General features: G+C 40.2%; 2 protein-coding genes across 2 annotated transcripts; one reads left to right on the forward strand and one right to left on the reverse strand.

Annotated features, from left to right (window-relative positions):
* Positions 1-312: 312 nt before the first annotated feature.
* LOC139941143 (beta-1,4-galactosyltransferase 7-like) lies at positions 313-9,145 on the reverse strand. Its single transcript, XM_071937591.1, has 6 exons — positions 9,050-9,145; positions 6,567-6,986; positions 5,257-5,488; positions 4,215-4,298; positions 3,377-3,481; positions 313-2,327 (listed from the first exon to the last, which is right to left on the reverse strand). The coding sequence occupies exons 2-6, from the start codon at positions 6,953-6,955 to the stop codon at positions 2,172-2,174; spliced, it is 966 nt and encodes a 321-aa protein (XP_071793692.1). The 5' UTR covers positions 6,956-6,986; positions 9,050-9,145; the 3' UTR covers positions 313-2,171.
* Positions 9,146-10,837: 1,692 nt separating this feature from the next.
* Positions 10,838-15,853, forward strand: LOC139940660 (uncharacterized). Its single transcript, XM_071937015.1, has 3 exons — positions 10,838-11,706; positions 12,312-12,481; positions 13,904-15,853. The coding sequence occupies exons 1-3, from the start codon at positions 11,022-11,024 to the stop codon at positions 14,396-14,398; spliced, it is 1,350 nt and encodes a 449-aa protein (XP_071793116.1). The 5' UTR covers positions 10,838-11,021; the 3' UTR covers positions 14,399-15,853.
* The last annotated feature ends 4,886 nt before the right edge of the window (positions 15,854-20,739 follow it).

Consider the following 20,739-nt stretch of genomic DNA (forward strand, 5'->3'; position numbering starts at 1 on the left):
CAGAAACTTTAAATAAACCAAAATTTCACAAAGTTTACATTGTTCGAACTGAACCCAATTTCATAAATCTGTTAAACACAAAATAAAGCTTAAAATGAGTTGGGGACCAGTTGCAACCATGTAAATTTGTAATTTTGTTATTATAAAAAAAAAAAGCTATTTATCTCTGTGAACGACCACTATAAGCAATACTATTCTGTGTTAAGCAAGTTTTGTGCTTACAGGCTTTATTTATGAACTTACACCCTGGTGGGGGATGCCGTTGGGGTGGGATGCAAGTTTACTTGTCAAAAACAAATCATATACACACCATTAACTTTTGACCCTGTTTTGGTTTATTTGAGCTATACACAAACATACCATCAACACAATTAGAAATAGACTAATAACATTTGTTTTCTTCAGCATTAAATCCTGCTAAATAAAAGCAACTTGACATGGTGGGATAATGTGATTGGCGGACTTGTCTCAAAATTCACCTACATTGTATGCGGTAAATGGTTGACTAAAAACTATAAAAAAATGATTACATTTTTACATAAATTGATATCAGCTTCCTCCAACAGTTACTAACAACAGTTACTAGCCATAATATGGCTAAAAATAAAAATTATGAAAAAGGTTTTAACATTGCAATATACTGTATACCGTAATATGGTTTTTGGTAACACTATGTGTATATCTTATTAGCTGGGTAGATTATGTTCTTTTGAGAACAAATCTACCCAGCAAAAGTAGAATATAAAGCAAGACAAGTCTACCCAGCTAGAAGATACACATGGTGTTGCAGTAAACTATATAATTACACTACACCATGCAATGCCTAGAATCCCATGTTACAATAATTTTTAACAATAAATCTGAAAATTGCTACAAAAATACATTATTTGGAGTTGCCTTTGAAATAATGGATTCTATTCCAACCATTTATAAGAGCTTGGTCTACGTTGAAACAGTAGTATTCATAAAGCTCAATTCAACTTTCGTCGCCGTCCATTATCACTTTCTAGTTTGTACTACAAAATAAATTGTTAATAGAAATCAATAATCTTAAGTTATTTCTGCTCAAAAAGCACATGTTGATCTGTAGCAAGAGTTTTACTGTTTAAGTATTTGTTTTTTTATCAATTATTATTAACAATTCAACTTTATGGTCATGATTGCATTTGTTATATGCAGTGCTGTAAACATGGAAAATAAATATTGTCATTAAATCTAAACTTCCTACAGATTTTCGACAACTACTTTTTTTTTAATACTGGTAACATTTCCTTCAAAATACCTCTAAACTCAAAGTATTTTTCATATTTTTAGGCAAGTAAGAGTGGTTGGATAAGTTAATTTACAAGAAGTATTGCCTGTCCGTCTTTCGGGCTAATTGGATTCTTCTATTTCTTGCCGACAACCGATCCCAAAAACAAGGCATAAAATAATTGTTAGCATAAAAAACTTATTTGGTAATGAGCAATAGAGAGCTGTTAGTAGTATAAAACATCGGGAGAAATGGCTCCCTCTGAAGAAACATAGTTTTGAAAAAGAGGTAATATTATCTCAAAAATAATAAAAGACTTCTGGTCAGGTCTAAGTCTTTTATTAGGCATCTGAAAGCACACAATTTGTGTAACGAGGGTGTTTTTCCTTTCATGATGCTCTTGCAACTTCAATGACAAATTGAGTCAAAATGTTCACAGGCTTGTTATTTTATGCATATGTTGGGATACAACAAGTGAGAGTACTGCCGTCGATTTCACAAAGAGTTAGGACTCGTCTTATCTCGAGTTAGGACGAGTAACTCTTCCTAACTTAGGATTAATCTTAAAGTATGCATGCTACAGTGCAGGGTTGGGACTCGTCCTAAGTCCTAAGATTAGTCTTAAGTTAGGAAGAGTTTTGTGAAATCGACGGCCGGTCTCTTATAATTACCAAAGGTGTCCAGTGTCTTTAATGGAAGATGGGAAGACATAACATTACCAGCCTGCGGGAAGTTGACTCTGCTTTAAAATGTTGCCGTACCAGTGTAAAAAACCTTATCCTCATTTTATCGTCCGTCTTAAATTGAGCTCAGGAGAAACTCAATGCTAAACTGTTGTATCTTGACGCCTTAAATCCCAAAAGTCTGATGGGAAGACGGCTTTAAGTCTAAGAGAGACTGGCAGGACAGTGTTTTGTGTTTAGGCGTCATCACACCATGGCGTAATCGTAACATCGCATTCTATCATGACATGAAGCAGTATTCCTTCAGCTCCATTGACGGATAATTCTTGTGTACTACGGACACTATACTGGACATTGTCTAACCCTGTCTCTGGATCCCGCTTAAAGGATTCCTAGGTTACAAAAAAATACAAATCATCAATTAATGATGAACATCCACCACATGAAACAGACGACATCCACCACATATAACAATGATAAAAGTAATAGGTTCTTCTCTAGCACTTTATCACACCCCTAGAGGCGTATCAAAGCACTCAGTGTTTTGTCCTGCAAGGTATGTGGAGCTACTGTTTTTAGGAACACGTTGCCTTGGATCGATCGAGTTGGTCTTTGAAAAGCGTTTGTAACCGTTTGTTATAGAATGCATTTGGTTAGAAAGATGTTTAATATGTAGAATACAATAATCCACACACATTTGCCTCGAAATTACGTGGGTTTTCTTTTTACTTTGCGAACTAACACGGTCGGCCATTTATTAGAGTCAAAAATTTGACTCCCATAAATGGCAGACCGTGTTTGCGACGAGGTAAAAGAAAAACCATGCGATTTCAAGTGATACTTGTGTGGATCATTATATTCTACTTTTAAAATATCTTTCTAATCATATGCATTCTATAACAAACGGTTACATACGCTTTTCAAAGACCAACTCGACTGATCCAAGGCAACGTGTTCCTTTAAAGTGTGAGACCTATTCCTTTACAGCACCATGTAATGGTTAACAAGGTGCTGTGGCGCATTGTGCTGCCGATCAAACAGGAACATCGGGGTGAACCCCTCCTCATCACGTTAAAAGCACTGGGTTCTTTTGTGTGCATTACACAACACACGGGACCAAGGGTTTTACGTCCCATCCAAAGGAAGAATTATTATGGTTATGTGTCTTTTATACTTAAGGACACAGGTGTCACGACTGGGATGAGGAGGAGTTCACCCCGATGTTCCTGTTTGGTCGGCAGCACATTGCGCGCGCCACAGCACCTTGTTAACCAAGGAAGAATTATTATCGTGACACAGGTGTCGTGACTGGGACTCGAACTTAGAAGTTTCCAGCATTTCTAGAAGAATATCTTAAAGAACATTATCTACCCAGCAAGTAGATACACACATGGTGCCACTGCAAACCAACTAGATCTTCATATCTTTCAAAGTTACTTACTTTATGCTGGTTTCCTAATCTCTTCACATCCCTCTTCCGTTTCTTCTTATCGTGAATGTGATAAAACGTTTTCCTGCCGGTAGAAATCCCCTCAGGCTTAGAAATCTGGGAAATTAAAACACAATGTAAACTCAAGTTTTGCTGGGAACAAAATGGAATCAATATTTGCATCGCATTATGATTGACTTTCTTCTTAAAAGCACTTGAGTACTGAGCAGTCAGGTTTGACGCTTCAGTACAATCTGCCAGTCAGTCAGTCGGTTGAGAGAGAGTACAAAGAAACAAAAGCTACACAGCAAGGTTGATAACGGGGGCACCAGCGTGACACCTGAGCACTGCTGGTCGCCCCCTGCAGGCCGATCGAGGAAACCAAGTTGCGAGCCAACTCATTCTCTGGGAACCCACAGCCTCTCGATGTGGTCAGACGCTAACCTGAGTGGACCAGTTGCGTCGTGATACTGAGCTAACATCTGCAGGTGAGAGCAGGACAGCCATGGGAGATCCTGATGTGGGGCCTGCTTTTGTTAATCAGGACAGCCATGGGAGATCCTGATGTGGGGCCTGTTTTTGTTGATCGGGACAGCCATGGGAGATCCTGATGTGGGGCCTGCTTTTGTTGATCAGGATAGCCATGGGAGATCCTGATGTGGGGCCTGCTTTTGTTGATCAGGATAGCCATGGGAGACCCTGATGTGGGGCCTGCTTTTGTTGCAGTACGTCGAGAGTCGACTTGATGATGATGGATACCAGGGTAAACATGGTCATGTGACCACCTTTCAACCAATAGGACTCCCTAAACTGTCTGGGGTAATTTATGAATAATAATAAAATATCTTACCTTCATGTTTGCTTCTTGTATCCTCATATAAAGCTCATCGTCCTCTCTACCCCAGCCCCAAAATCGATTTGATAAACCATTTAACTGCAAAGGAAAAAGTAAACAATAATACATGTGGTTTATATGATAGATGAAGCCTAGATCATACTTCCTGCGAATGCGATACAAATTTTAACGGTCACAGTGTTGTTTTCACAGCGAATGTTTCGCAGGAGTTGAACACATTTCAACAAATACCTTGTGATGTCAACATTTGTATCGCATTGGCATTTGCAGGAAGTATGACACAGTGAAGAAGAAAAAAAAACAACCAATCGTTTGTCACAAAAGTATAATTGCACCAAAGGAAACCGCAAATGAAAGCAGGGAGAAACATTTTACAATAACACCGAGTGACGTGAAAAGGGGGATCAGTTTGGCTTGGTAGTTTCTTGCTCAGCATTAAGCTCTGTAGAGTCTTCTTTAAGTCCTTTATGACTTTTCCCATATTTAAAACTTTAGTTCTGGCTGGCAGCCCAAAATAAGATATTGATAAAATAGGGAGACCCCCCAGCATAATTGACTTGATAGCTCAGTTAGCACAGGCACGTTGAACAGAAGGCATCTGAAAGCACACAATCTTGTGCAGCAAGGGTGTTTTTTACTAGCACTATTCTCTTGCAACTTTGATGACAGACGAGTCATTATTTTCACAGATTTCTTTTTTTTCTGCATGTTTGGATACACCAAGTGAGAATACCGGTCTTTGACAAATTACCAAAGGTGTTGAGTGCCTTTAATAAGTCTGTAAATCATGTCGTGGAGTAAAATCTGGTTCACACCCAAACAGTACCCTTCTCAGCACCCGCAACGCAAATCTCAACCACAACATAAAATTCCTTTGGTTTTATAGTGCACTCTACGAAACCCATTACAAAAGCAGCCCAAATGCATGACGGGACATTCTAACCATAGCGATTCAAACAATTATTGCCCCTCCCAATGCACATTAACTATATCAGCCATTTAAAGAAGTAATTTTCCCACATACTGTTCCACTTACCTTCTGAAACTGTTCACACGTCATCAGCATTATCCCTCCAATAAATTTGCTATAATCATACTTGGGATGAAGTTCTGGTGAGGAGACGTGATGAGGTCCATTGCGCACATTGTCATAGTGGTAAGAAATGGCGGGATTACGAGGGAGTAAGTCCACATCATGTAATGCTATGTAACTGCAATCTTCACTCAGCTCCTTAAACCCAGCGTTGAGTAGTGACGCTCGGTTAAATCTTCATGTGAGAAGACAAGAAACAAGTTAATTTTAAAGTGGAAATTTGGAACCTTAGTGTAGAAATATAAATTAAAAAGGCAGTGGACACTATTGGTAATTACTCAAAATAGTTATTAGCACAAAACTTTACTTGGTGACGAGTAATGGGGAGAGGTTGATGGTATAAAACATTGTGTGAAACGGCCCCCTCTGAAGTGCCATAATTTTCGAGAAAGGAGCAATTTTCCACAAATTTGATTTTGAGACCTCAGATTTAGAACTTGAGGTCTCGAAATCAACCATCTAAACGCACACAACTTCTTGTTACAAGGGTGTTTTGTTTTTTCATTATTATCTTGCAAGTTCGATGACCGAATTAGCTCAAGTTTTCACAGGTTTGTTATTTCACGCATATGATGAGATACAGCAAGTGACAAGACTGGTCTTTGACAATTACCAATAGTGTCCACTGTCTTTAAGACCCTTTGTACAAATGACTAACACACCATACGTATTTATCACCATACACAGATCAGCCTTTTGTCAAGGCCTTGGCTTGGAAAGCTTCTTGGAGCAGGAAGGGGAGACTGCACACCAAGTGGTACATCACGACTTAGAGTTTCAAATCAGTAGCAAATATCCAAACCAATCAGAAGCGAGGGGGTTCAGCGGGTCAGCATTCAGTACATTAACAAATTATGCACACTGGCTGAGAAAACAACAATCGTATCCCACATACCTTGGGGAAGTTTGCGTTTTGATTGGTTCATCGCTCATCACTTTGCATATAAATAATGCTCATTTCATTATGAATAATTAATTTTATAAAATGCAAACAGGTTGCAAAAGGACCTCATGGGCCTCACAAACACTAATAATCTTGATTGTTTTCGGGCAAAATGACAGGAAAATGATCAAGGAACAAAAATACATAAGTTGTGTTTTAGAATTGAAGATTCTACGCGACCATGGGAAACAATGGCAAACGTCAACATAGTCCTTTTCTTTGACTCCCTTGTTTGAGCCCCAGTTTGGTAACAGCTTACGCTCTTGTCAAATGAAAAAGAAAAAAGGCAAAGACGGAACGTGAAACTCACCTGTGAGTGTCTATTTGATTGATGACATAAAATTTATGCTTGACACTCTGATGAGATAAAAATTTGTCCATAAAAGGAATGAATTCCATTAACTCTTCAAAACGATTTCTGAATGGAATCAGGATGCAAAGAATGTGTGGATCCCATCCTTGCTCTTCCTTTTCTCTTGCCTCCATTTTGTCTCTCCGTGACGACGACGATTTCTGACTTGAGAGAATATCATCTTTTGTTCTTATCTCTTCCTGTAACTGTCTGACTTTTCGTACCAATGTATCGATGGTTGCACAAGTGCAGTCGTCACTCAGGGAGAAAAGGATGAAGCTGATGATCGAGAAGGCAAGAATGAAGATTAGAAGACGGCTGGGAGTTAACCAGTGGTGGGAAGCCATCTTAATACACTCTTAGAGGCAGGCATCATACCTAAAGAAGAAAAAATGAACACATGTACGCAAGTAAGATGTCAACAATGTTGCTGAATGGTGTAAAATAATGCATACACACCTGAGGTGGCCAGGTTGGTGTTGTGGGGTGTCTTACCTTGCCTTCCACCTACGGGACCCCGGTTTATTTTAAGCAGAAAATCTTGCTTTGATTGAAGTGGGGCACTGGACCCCTGGAGGTCTCAAACTTACTCAGTGGACTGACTCAACCATACGGCCGTAACACTTCCCAAGTCTCAATAAAAGACAATTCCAAACAATACAACTTAATAATTAACATTATATTATTATCGTCAATTATTATACTGAATAGGGTAGGTGGCCTTAGGTTTCGATCCAAACCGGACATCCTTCAGAGAAATTATTTATATAGTTAGGACCAATGATTCTGAATTGATTTAATATAAATTTCAATAAAGCTATTTGCTATATAGCCCTGGTAGGACGTCATTCAGTGCCACTGCACTGACGTCCTGGGTATAAAGGTTCTTTACAATGCAAACACAAGTTTGACTACAATTTTCTTTATTTTTTACCCGATTTGAGAAGCTGAAATTCCGTTCATATATTCATAGTGTCCCTCACTATATTCTCAACGAGTTCACAGCTAACAAATATATCCATGGAAGAAATTATATCCGAAAATATGTAGAAGTTCTGCGCTGGCGATGTTGATCATCGTGTACTACTTGATAGTGTGAGCTCAAGTGCGCATGGCTTTGAGTACAGTGCATTATCTTGCCGCTATTCGCCGTCAAAACAGGGTAGGTGCCGTTAACTCGCCTTCAACTCCTCCAATATACATTTTAAAATCCAGGAGGCATAAAATATTCCAGCTCAAATAGAATTTTCATAAATTTCCGGTTGAATTTCGGTTACAAATATCAATTTTTTTTTCTTGTAAAAAAAACAAAAACATCTAAGCGTGCAGCAAAGTGCTTCTTGTATATGTGCGGACAACAGAGGGCGCTTTCCTGCGCGCGTATATTTTTTTTCTTGGGACGGTTAGCATGCGCTAATTTATGGTAAAAAGTGGCCTCATTTGTCCTAGGAAAAAAACGCTTCCGGCTCATGAAGTCTTAGCACAAGACGTCAATGCTCGGTATCGCATAGATCTGCGCTTTGTGTAAATTGCTCACCGACTATTATCCGTCTGCTTGGTTTACTATCGCGGGTTGACAGCGATTTGGCTGCAAATAGTAGGCCGCCAGTGGTCAGTGCAAGAAAGTGTTTACACGGAAGTTAGTGCACGACGTGGGATCGGAACACGCTAATTTCAATTTTCTTTTCACAAAATATTAACACCAAAGGAGAAAATTCAACAATTTTAAATAATGCGATCTTTGAGTTCCAACTACAAGGGTAAACATATGAGTAAAAGTTCAGACTTCCGAGTTAGGTAAAAATATTTTTAACAGATTTTTGAAAATTGTTCGCAATGGTATGGGACCTTTACACCCTGGACTCCGTCGCGTTGCCTGCAACGGAGGAGTCCAACCTGGGCTATTTGCTATAGAGAGCAAGTTCCCTGGCTGGCGTTCCATGCCCATTTCTCATGAGCTCAAATTGTAAATTGGAATTTGAGCTCATGGACATGAGCTGTACTGTCTGTAGTAATATACGCACGCAGTCTGTGTCATTAAAAAGAGAGTCAACCACAACGCTCTAAACACTCACTCACTCACCAGTGCAGTGACTGAGACTCGAGAGCAGTGTTAATTGCCACATACAAATGACAATGACACTGACACACAGTGTAATTCAGTCACTATATTGTGCTAAGTTAGTGACAGCATAGAAACAGGTGACACAGTGTCCAGCATGTCCAGTGACACATCATCATGACTGACTCAAACTGAGTCAATTTGTAATTCAATGAGAATGACCATGATTTATGATGACTGATGAATTAAAACGGTCTGGAAAACATGACTGATTCAACTTTGGTAACAGTGAGACCATTGACTTATATTTAAATAGTTATGTAATAATGCCTGTGAGGTTCCCTTTTTATAATGTCATTCACGATCGGTCCATACTCACCAAGAAATCCCCGTACAAAATGTCAAGAATTGCTGGTTGAAAACAAGGAAAATCATTGTGTTCATCAATGGTCATGTTCCCAAACCACCTTATGAAATCACGGGGTAGAAAAGACTTAAGGTTCGGCGCCAGTCTAGGCAGAAAATATTGCGATAGAGGGCGTTTTACACGGTGGGAAAGGGAAGGGCGGGGACACGCGAGGACAGCTGCTGCGGGAGCGGGGTGGGGGCAATAAACTAACCTTCCCATTTCCACCGTCTCTTCTTTACATTCCTACCGTCTCTTCTTCCCTCTATATCGTCTCTCGTTCACATATATAAAAAGTTTCTTGAGTGCGAAGAAAGCAGGAGCAGAAAAACAATATATTTTCTAACGACCTTTGTGCCACATAAGTAAAATTTCTTTGCGTGATCGAAGAAGAAGTGGGGCGGGGCAGAAACACACATAGTAAGTTTGTCTTTGGTCGAAGTAAAGGGTGGGGTAGGCAACCAAAACTTGCCCATTTTCTAACGAAGAGGCTGCTAAGCAGGACTCCCCTTCTCATTAAACTTCTACAACCCTTGTGCCCATAAGTTTGTCTTGGCTTTGAAGGAGGGTGGGGCCTTTAAAGAACCTCTCCATTTTCAACGAAATTTGCATTCACAAAAAGGTAAGATTTCTCTTTGAAGAAGGGGGGGGGGAGCGGAGTGAAAAAAAACAAACCTTCCCTGTTCCCATTTTTTACCATCCTAATACGTCACAAGTCATAATAAATAACATTTTCTTGGGTTTGAAGAAGGGGGAGGGGTCGGCAACGGACAGTCAGGACTTGTTCGGCAAGGGGGGGGGGGGGCATGACAGATGAAGTGGGGGAGGACAGGGGAATGGGTTTATTGCAGTGTTTGGGGGTAATGCCTATGTTTTGCAAGTGTAGGGGGACGCTGCAGGGGGGGGGGCACCATTTCTCATATGTTCTTTGTGCAATCATTAGTTGACACATTTTTCTCAATTTTTTTTATATAATAATAGGTTGTTAAAACTATCGCAACTGCTTCCGTGGGGGAGGGGGGACCTTGGGGACTTTGGACATTGTATTATATTTTTTATTTATTTGTGGGGGGGGGGGGGGGTTAAGAAAACCTTCCCCCTCTGATGTACTTGTACCGACCCATGTGTCAAACAAGTGGAGTTTCTCGTCACGGGAAAAAGAACATTTAAATTGACAGTTTTGTATTTGTTATTCATGCTTGTGACAACAACTCCGGAAACATTTCTAACAAGCTTTTTTATTTTCTTCTACTCTACTCTGGACACAAAAACAAATTACGGAATGAGGAAGCCAAAAGACCAGGCCATTTGTGTTTCCTCATTTCCATTATAGGTTATTGCTCCACAGTATTTACAACACTCTTTGGACTGGGTAACCCTCATTGTTCAACACAGTTTCCAGTTCACAATTACCAAAATTGATTTTCCAACTCCCCAATCAACCCAATTTAATTTACATGGCAGCTTTGAAGCAATTCTTAGAACGCAGCCGAATTTAAATATCCAGCCCTCCCCTCCTGCCAATAAAGAACATTGCACAAAACACCAACTGGTGATTATAAACACAACTGGATTAAGGATAATGGAGGCTTCAATTTACTACAATGGGTGGCTAAAATGCCCTGTCCTTAAATTCTATGGTAGTTTTTTGTTGTATACAGAGGCCACACTCGGCTTCAATGATCTTGTTCATTATAATGGTTGGTACCGGGCAAGAGTTGGTTTTGATCATGGGGTTAATCCACCCATACAAGACAGAATTCAGTTCATTACTTGGTTGTATTCCATGAGGTGTTAGCCCTGGGTCTATACTGCTCTATCTGGGTGCATAAATTGCCTTGAAACTTTAAGACACTTTTCGTAGGAAGTGATTATTGGAGAAGGGATTGAAGGTGCTGAGTTGAATGTCATTGTCTGTGAATCGTTTGGGTCAATTAGTGGCGCCATGATGTACTCCAATGCGTTTGGTCTTGAGTCTGCTACAACCTCCACATGGATTAACCGGCAACATAACAACATTGAAACCAGGGACGGATCACAGTCACTTGAGGATAGTATCTTCGGTAGCTACTTGCCCATCCCAACATCAAATACTTTTACTGACACTGTGGTATCATCGCGTACAAGTCAAGCACCTCTACCCTACCGGCCACCATCATCTGGGTTGGTACTGGGTTCTACCTCCTCACAGTCACACGTACCCGTAGAGCATTGCAATAACATGCTTTATCATAGCATGACACCTTCGCCTATGATGCCTCCTCAACAACTCAACTATCCTTACGTGGAATCAGCAGCCAAGAAGTTCATGACTCCACTGCATGTTATTACATCTATGAGCAACGATCATTTACCTTTCTACTCGTACCCGCAAGGCGACTCCAATAAGGGTGTTGGTCTTCTGAAGATTGCTACAAAGAGTGGAGTAAAATCAACGGGTTGGGTTACACCACCAGCCTCAGCAAGTAGCCGGTACCAGCAAACTCATGGGCAGTGTAGCAATGTCGCCACAGAGACATCCAGCTTTTCTGGAGTTATTAGACCAACATGGCGTCCAGTCTGCCAGCCAACTATGGCAGTGGCTCCTATCACACATATTGGACTTGGAGATGGCAGGATCATCACAAAACGTTAGTATTTATAAAGTCATATGGAATATTGTTTCACTTCATGTGTCACTGGTATAATCACTTGAATTGTTAAGTTTGATTTGTTAAGTGGCGTCTTGCCTCGCCGTCCATCTCAGGGACCCCGGTTCGAATGCCACCGGGGCACCAAAAGTGTGGATTGAGTTCAAGTCTCAACTTGACTGCATGGGTTTTCCCTTCTCGTTTTGCTATTATTAGAGCGTTGAAAATATTGATCCAGGTCCAGAAAATGGAAAATGCCCCACCCCAGTGTGATTCTGTGTTAATTAATAAATAAATTAACTCTGTACCCCCTTTGTAGCCCCACCTTGCGCGCCCTTTTGTATGGTTCTTGCGCTAGGTAACTCCCTCCATTTTGACTAATTAAAATCGTCCATTTTTAATGACAGACTTATACATGCAGTCATTATGGGGAATGAATCTATACGGTAGTCAAAGTGTGCACAGTTCTTTGCACTGAGCCTTTGAGTTTGAATGGTTGCAAATGGTTCGCCAACTTGCTTGAAGTTGTAGGAAAGCTATTTCTGTTATTGATTCAAAGAGCTTTTTTCAAAGTTATCCAATTTACTGTTTCACTATCTATGCAGGACCTGCCCCACCGGAGCGCAATTTGCCCCAACTCAAGAAAAGGAAATTAAGAACAACGTTCAGAAAGGAGCAAGTGGAGTACATGGAAAAATACTTCAAGATTAGTATGTACCTGAATATCTTAGATCGCAAGGAGCTTGCTGTACAGCTTGGACTAGAAGAAACACAGGTACTTCAAATTTGTAATTACTGAGTTACTAGTTAATTTTGTCACTTTCTTACCCCAAAACAACAATGATACGCTTACAAAAGTTGCGTGCGTGCAAGGAGTTGAAATGCAAAAGCTTTGCAGAAGAAAATGGTGGTTCAAATGTTAAGGAATGCAGGCCAAAGATCTTTGTCTTAAAAAATTGGCTTACTAAAAGTGTAAACATCTCAGAAAGAGATTAACATTTCTTATTTTTTGGCAGAGCTGTGATGTTCTTTGTGCTGTCTAAACATTCATTACCACTAATTACAATGTAATTTCAACATTGAGTACTATAGGTACTATATATTGAGTTATTTTGTTTGATGGATTATACCATTAGACTTACTGAGTGCACGAGTGATACCAATTTTCCAGAAAGGACAAACTTTAATAACAAACTGTTCTACTGTATGTAAATCAAAGTGGGCTTGCACTTTGTACACCGAACAGTGGTAACACACAGCCACGCAAAAACAAATTATACACTGTGTCACTAAAGTTCCCACGTGGTGAAATAGAGCGCAAAATATAGTGAAGTTTAATATTATGAGATAATCCCAGGAAAGCTGATCCACTGTATTAGTAGAATAGCCTGACATCGATCAAGGTCTAACCATTGTATGGTGTGTGAATCAATAGAGCTTTACTGAGGTGGTTGGAGGTCTCAGCCTAATCCAGTTGATCCCTATAAATACAATTTGTAATCGTTTTCTTAACATTGTAGATTTAAATTTAAGGCGTGATCAGCATTCATCCCCACCGTGTAGAGCAAGCCTTGCTGTATCCAACGCGGCACTTTCGGCAGCTAGCTTTTCTCGAAAAAAAAATGATATTTTAAAAAAGCAAGTACAGAGATGAGCTGATTTGCCATAAAACGAATGAAACTGTAAAAAAATGATGCCTATATAGGACATGTTTTGTTCATATCATAAAAAGTTTGGCTTTGAAACTTTGAAATGGAAAAAAAGGCCTAAATTTACCCAAATTTGAGAGTTAAGAGTTTTATGACGAGGCGCGTTGCCGATTCAAAGATGTTTCAGGCGGAAGCTTGCCGAGTAGGCCTAATAAAGAACAACTTGTTCGGAAGGGTACACACATTTTTAACTCGCACACTGTTTCAAGAACTACAACAATTCATTTGAATCAAACTGTTCTCTATTTCGAGAGAGCTTCACATCGAATTTGTCTGGGAAATTGTTATCAACATTAGGTGGGACAACAAGTTGTCTTCTTCCCGGCCTATATAGGCGTGGTTCTTTTGTGAGGCTAAAGTTTACTTTAAACAACATTACACATGTATTTCTGACCACCAGTCGTTTATCTTCAACCTAACACAAAGCTAACACACACTACGAGAACATATCATGTCAGTACACAATATATTTCACATTTTTCCGTTAGGTAAAAACCTGGTTTCAAAACCGACGAATGAGATGGAAGCGTCAAAGACCGGGCGAAATATTCCCACCCGCTGCCAAAACCGTCAGGGTAATGAGAACGTCACAGTGCCCTCCAGCGGCAACACAGGGCCAGTTTCCCGTCCCAACTCCACCGTTATCAAACGTGAGCACGCCACCTGCCGCCCCGGTGATGGCAATGCCAAGACAGTTTGTGGTTCCCACCCCACCGCCATCCAACTTGACCACGCCCACTGTTGTTACCGGGACAGCAGGACAGTCTGAAGGATTACCGTGGTATCCGATGCTAGCGCCCTCTACGATCTACAGCCAACCTCCTACCTCAACAGTACCGACAGAAAGTTGTTGTCCAGCACAAACTGTGTACGGAACTCCTGTTTTCCCACACTTTCCAGCTGGGCTTGGCATTCACCCCTGGACCTCGACTAACACGATCGGGCCGCATGGGGGCGTCCAGTATCCCCCTCGTCACGTGTGAGATGTCCAACCGTCATGAATGACGATATCTTCAAAAGCCTTCTCAGTGGCACGCTGGTGGTCACCCCAGCCCATGGAGGAAGAAAAACCAACCGGACAATGTCGTCATTATTAGTCAGGTTAAGACACCAGGAGGTGACTGCGACAAAGACCCGTGACGTTAAAAGTGCGACAAGTGGTTTTTCTGTTTTGCAATGTCTTGCGATGACTAAAACAAAATACCTTCACAAACAAACATCTCATAAAGGTGCGTGCAATCCGATGCAATTTACGACTATAATGAAACCTGCCCGTGCAACACACACTAAACACAATGTCACTGAGATAAACATTGTCTACTTCATGCGTCACAATATTGACGTGAAAGAGTAAACAGTTTTCATAAAAAAATACGCATTTTATAGTTTTCTGTTTTGATTTGTTCTGTTATTCTATGATTTGACAAAGAAGTCAGGATTAAACGGTGGTAATTGGCTTTCTTATAAGATCAATAGGATTCATGAGGTAGTAACTGTTTCGTGCCTCCTTTAAAGGGACCCTGCGATCTTGAATTGTACGCATTTTGTTTCGTCAGTTTGTTCCAGATGTGGCATGTTTGGTTTATTTTATTCACGCACAGACGTGAAGAGTCTGCTCCAGAAAGAGTCAGTTGATAAAATAACAGAAAGAAGCACTTTATTGTTTAATTTATGAAGACTTTAATTATTTATTTGCGTCACTGTCTTTGTTGGAATGTTATGTTATTCCCAGTGGTGAATGGTTTTGTTGAGAGAAAAAAGAACATTATGTGCCCTTTCGTAATGTGTTGTACTGTCTCTCTGAATTTTAAGACACCAGTGTTTTGATGCTATTTTGATGAAATTCATTCTTCGGACAATAACCAGATTAGGTCTGACGTCATTCTGACGTCATTACCAACCAACTGTCAAGAAACAGTGTTGTTAAAAGATAAACTTTATAACGGTTTTGAGAAGTATTTGTTTTGCATTTTTGATTAAGGATATAGATGTTTACTTCCCATAATAGTTCCTTTCAGAACATTTGCTGTTAATATTTATTTACAATCAATTAAAGCAACTGAGTGATTGGTAAATATCTTGGGCTGTTTTGTTTTAACAATTAATTAGGCAGTTAACTTCTCCAATTATTAGTTGGTATTTACACACGGGGAGAATGTGAGCTGTAAGGCCACATGATGGGACCAAACACGATTATATTTCATCGGTCTGTTCCGGGAATTTGAAGGTGCGAAGTCGAAGATTTCCATGGGGTCACTGTCCTCTAAATCAGCAATATCAAACCTTCCATTATTATTTCATTTTTGAATTGTGGATTTACATTTTTGAATTTATGGAGTACCTTATGCAATTGATACTACGAATAAGTAATCGTTGTTTGATTGATTCGGCAAACTTTGTTGGTTATAATTATTTCAGCCGATGTTATTCGGCCAAGATTAAACACAACTTTATTTCATATTTAACGTAATGGTTGAGTGTCTGGAGCCGTCTTTTCTCATAAGCTGAATTAATTTGTCTGTGTGAAAAACGAGTGAGAATTGTCTAGGCTTGATGCTTCGTATTGGAAGGGGGAAGGGTACTTTCTCACCGAGAAGGAACTTTCTTTCGGAAAGTGTGAGGAAATTGTAAAAGTCTACTGGAGCATTTCAAGGGCAGGGGCACTGCGAATCGCCTCCGCAGCGCCTCCGTGAAGTACCAGCCGTCGATTTCACAAAACTCTTTCTGACTTAAGATTTTAGGACTTAGGACGAGTCCCAACCCTGCACTGTAGCATGCAAACCTTAAGATTAATCCTAAGTTAAGACGAGTCCTAACTCTTTGTGAAATCGACGGCAGGCGTTTCTGTCGTAATTCTGGATAGCCTACCGAACCATGATATACAGTCTGCGGTCTTGTTTGTAAATGAGGAGTATGTATGTTTCGTTTTTAAAGGGCAATTGCACCATGGCATTTTCTCCTTGGTAAAGTGCACCCTATGAGGAAATTGTAAATTCTACTGGAGCATTTCATGAGTACCAAGGGAAACGACCAAGGGACACGGAGACAATCGCCTTTGCTGCCCCCGTGAAGGATCAGGCCAGCTGGATGACCGGTCTGTACTCCTTGCATATGGGCACACCATGGACGGGCACACACCTTCTCAAATTGCATTCGTTTGAAACATCTTTGTTTTCTTTCCTGAGTCCCTGCACTGAACAGTTTCCCATCATAGACTTTATACAAAAGAAGAAGCACCCCATAGGACTAACTCCTTGGACTCATGATCAACGTGAGCACAGGTTGCATTACACTACTTTGTGACATTTTAAAACATTAAAAACTACATCAGGGAAATCACACTTTCACTCACTGAATCTTTCATGGGCAGTCAATGAATGTTCTTACTTTGAGGAGATACTTGGCCACAGTTCCTGCTACGACCTCACTATCATCACTCAAGCAATGACGGAAATGCGCGACACCATGTTTTTAAACCAAAGTACTAAAGAACAAACAAATGAACAGAAATGCAGCTCCTGTTGTTGAAATGCATCACTACGCTGTTTTAGAAAAGATATTCAAATACATGTTCAGAAAAACAACATGGCTAATCACATACGTTTGATAATGACCCTCCGACAATTAATGGCAAGTAGACAAGCTCTGGATACAGTAATGTATTTGAGAAACATTTCACCTCGAAAAGTATACAGTGTACTGCGATTTTGGAAAAAACTACACTTCTTATCCCTCAAAATTTGAATCCGAGAAGTGTTACCGCGGTAACGCTACTCAGCTTGTGTTTTTCTATATAGGGTTGATCTTCCTGCATGCGTTGACATATTGGGCGATATCTAAACAGACGAGTACAGCGACATGGTACATTTATTGGGTTAAAACATTCGAACGGTTCGAGAATCATCAGAAACCAATAAAATAATGGTCGAGTTTTGGCAGAGTTTGTCGCTGGGGATTACTGCCCCATCATTATTGTCTTATAGACGCCGTATACATTCATCGAACACCGGCTGCTATTGGAAGGCGATCTCACCACTCTGATCAATCGTATATTTCCCGTGTGTATTACATGTGCTCCATTTTATGATTTATCTCTCTGAAAGTTTAGGGGAGATTAATTTGAATAAGTAACCCGCCAAATCTCCCGTTGTTCCCCATGACTGCGGAAAGTGAGATAGAAAGTGAGAAAACGACCTTGTTCAAGACTTACACGGACATTTCGGGCATGAATTATGCATGACACGACACTGAAGGCAAATTATGACTTTAACAGTCGCTCACCAATGCATCATTCTGGCCAATTCAGTAGATTCAGAATAATTACTCCGCATTAGAGAAATCTCAGAGGTACCATTATTGGCATAATTTACCCCGATTGCCGATCGCTTATAAAGCATGACCAATAAATTAGTGGCATAATTACTTGAAGAGTTAACGATGCAGTTTGTGATAAATGATTTCTTGAGATATTAGATGTTATTAAATCCATAAATTTTAATGGAATTGTCTTTCGGGTTTTTGATTGCAGAATTGTATTGGTATTATTTTGTTTGATTTGATTGGATTGAGAGTGCCATCTATGAATGCATTGACCTTTTATGTCAAGGAATTGTTAAATCCTTTGTCTACACATGATGCCATGGGCTTTGATTGCTTTTTAAGTCCTGTGAAGATTTATTTCTTGACGACAGAAAAATAGTGTTTGAATATGACTTATCTCAGTGACAAAAAATCTACGGCGTGGTTGCCCAAACTGCTTCAGTATGAATCCGTTACCTTCATTACATGACATTATTGTATTTGTTTTAAAGGAATGTTCTCTTCTTAAACCGTGGAACAGTACAATGATTCCTCTGTATTGGCGTTAAGTTATCATATTATTATTGGCGTTTTGTTTTGGTATGTCTTTCGACGTATGATGCTTTCTTTTTGAACGGGCAAGGACATTAGGGCATTTTCACATTGCTAAAGGTTAACCCTATGAGGAAATTGTTAATTCATACTGGAGTAATTTCAAGGGCACCAAGGCCATGAACAGTTGGGCAAGTATCTGAATTGTCTTTCCAAAAACATACGCTTAAGACGAGATAAGCTTAAGATAGAGTATGCTTAAGATAGAGTAAGAACACAGAAAGAAGAAAACCAAAAAAATGAAATGTCCATGTCATGAAAATTGTTTTTCTGTAGCCAATGCTCTGTCATCTCATTCCGAATCGGGTGCGGTTAAACGTCACGTGCATTGTGGGGGTCTATCCCTATAAAGTATCGGGGAGGGGGTGCGTTACCCACACCCCACGAGAAATCCATGCTCTCTTTTATACTCGGTCTTTAAATCACCTGATTATCTCCAAAAAATTTAACTTTTCTTTCTGTCAGATGTCATTGAATGTACGTACATTCTAGTCACCTCTGGTCCCCTATCTTATATTTCAAGATGACAAACTGCACAGTTTAAAGACGTCATAACAGATATAGAACCTAGACTTGACAGTCTGTGTCAAACTGTAGCATCATTTTAACTCCATGATATGGAGAATCACCCAGGGTAAAAAACAGCCAATATTTGGTCACAGCGGGAGGGTTGTATCATTTTGGTGTATTTTCCTCGGGCATTGGAAGGTTCGGGTTGGGGTCAGGGAACGATAATGCCGGGAGTATCTGCCGTACTAAGCGGGGGACTAGTTTAGCAGAGCGCGACCGCTGCTGCTATGGGGTCTTCAAGGCAGCAGACGCCCAGGTTATTTCCATCAAGACTCGGTGAGCGCTAACTTCAAAGGCATTCCTCGCTCGGTGTGGAAACAATTTAATTTTTCGCTCAATTATCGAAGCGGGTTTGGAGTGTCTCCCGGGGCTAGAGTAATCATTTCCACTTTTCTAAATTGAACCCCCGATTTAGCCGCAGAAAATAAGAACCGCTCCCTCTATACTCTTGATGATGGGATCTATTGGAAGCAATCTGAGCGTTTCTTCTATGTCCGTAAGGTTTTTTTTTATTACCGAGGCAAATGGCTCAAACTCTGCCGGCCTAATCATGCATCTTACGGTGGGGAAACTTGATCAAATACAGCGCAAATTAAAGATTCGCGTGGGTAAAGAAAAAAGTAATAAAGTGGTAATCAGTGGACTTTGAGACCGATTTGCGAAGTTCTGTCGGTTGGACTGTTTCTCTGACTAGCTGGCAGCCATGGACATATTAATTTCCAATTACGGTGATAAGGCCAATGTATAAAGCAAGTATCGGTGCATCAATACTCTTAATTGAGCGCCGTGGGATACTACCTGGCCCTCTTGCTGTGTTATCGCACGAGTTACAATGCAACACTAATGGCTACCCTGGAAGGCCCTCTACCGTCGGTTCCAAAACAGCCTGCGGGGTGTGCCCACAATCCAAAAAGACACAGTTTCGGAATGGCTCGGCAGGCGGGCTTTCCCCCCTTCTTTCCAGAAGTTATGCCGGGTACTTAACTCTAATAATAACAGAAGGTCGAGCTCAAGCTATGCTCACTGACTATGTGGAGAGAGGTAGAAAAATAAATAAATAAAAATCTCGGCATGAATTGATGTAATCAAAATGGCATAAACAGAATCCCTGTTGAGTTTTGTCAAGTCATGGCTCTTGGTTTAGAGTTTGTGGGTAAGACGGGAATAATATGTTTGTCAATAGTTTGAGCGTTTACATCTTGACTTGTGTTTATAGAGATGCAACTGCTACTCATGTAGAAAAACCATTACGTCAGTTAGTTTTTTTCAAAATGGCGGGGGTCCTTTCAGGTTTTACGGTAGGGTGAATCTAATAATAAACATACCATTGAGTGCTGGTATCGTTTCTATATTGCGAGGAGACCTAAACCATTTTTAATATGAATTTTGTGGAATATAAATTTCCAATAAGTTGCAAGTTGCAAGTAGCTTAAATTCATGTGCGGTCAACCACAACAATTTGGTTTATATTGTTACCATTCATTATTATAATATTTGGGTCACATTAATATCGATAAATATTGATTAATCTACCCTCATTAGTATGGATGGAAGGAACAATACCAAGTGAGAACGCCCTAGTCTGGTGTCCAACAGGTTCGATGAAACTCATATAAAGTGTAGTCAGAAAGTGTTCGTGTGTTATATGTTTTGTATCTCTGTTCTCTGTTTAGAAGAACTAGACAAGCTTCCACATGGGGATAAAACGCAAAGCTGATGTGACCAATCTGTCTCGTTGGTGTAACCACTATGATTACGAATCGCGCAAATCAAGAAACTATGATTCAGTAACTACACGACAATACTAATTCCAGTCATTGTGAGATCAGCGGTTATGGTACGA

Source organism: Asterias amurensis, chromosome 8 (genome assembly GCF_032118995.1).
Source record: "Asterias amurensis chromosome 8, ASM3211899v1".
In the NCBI taxonomy this organism is placed as follows: domain Eukaryota; kingdom Metazoa; phylum Echinodermata; class Asteroidea; order Forcipulatida; family Asteriidae; genus Asterias; species Asterias amurensis.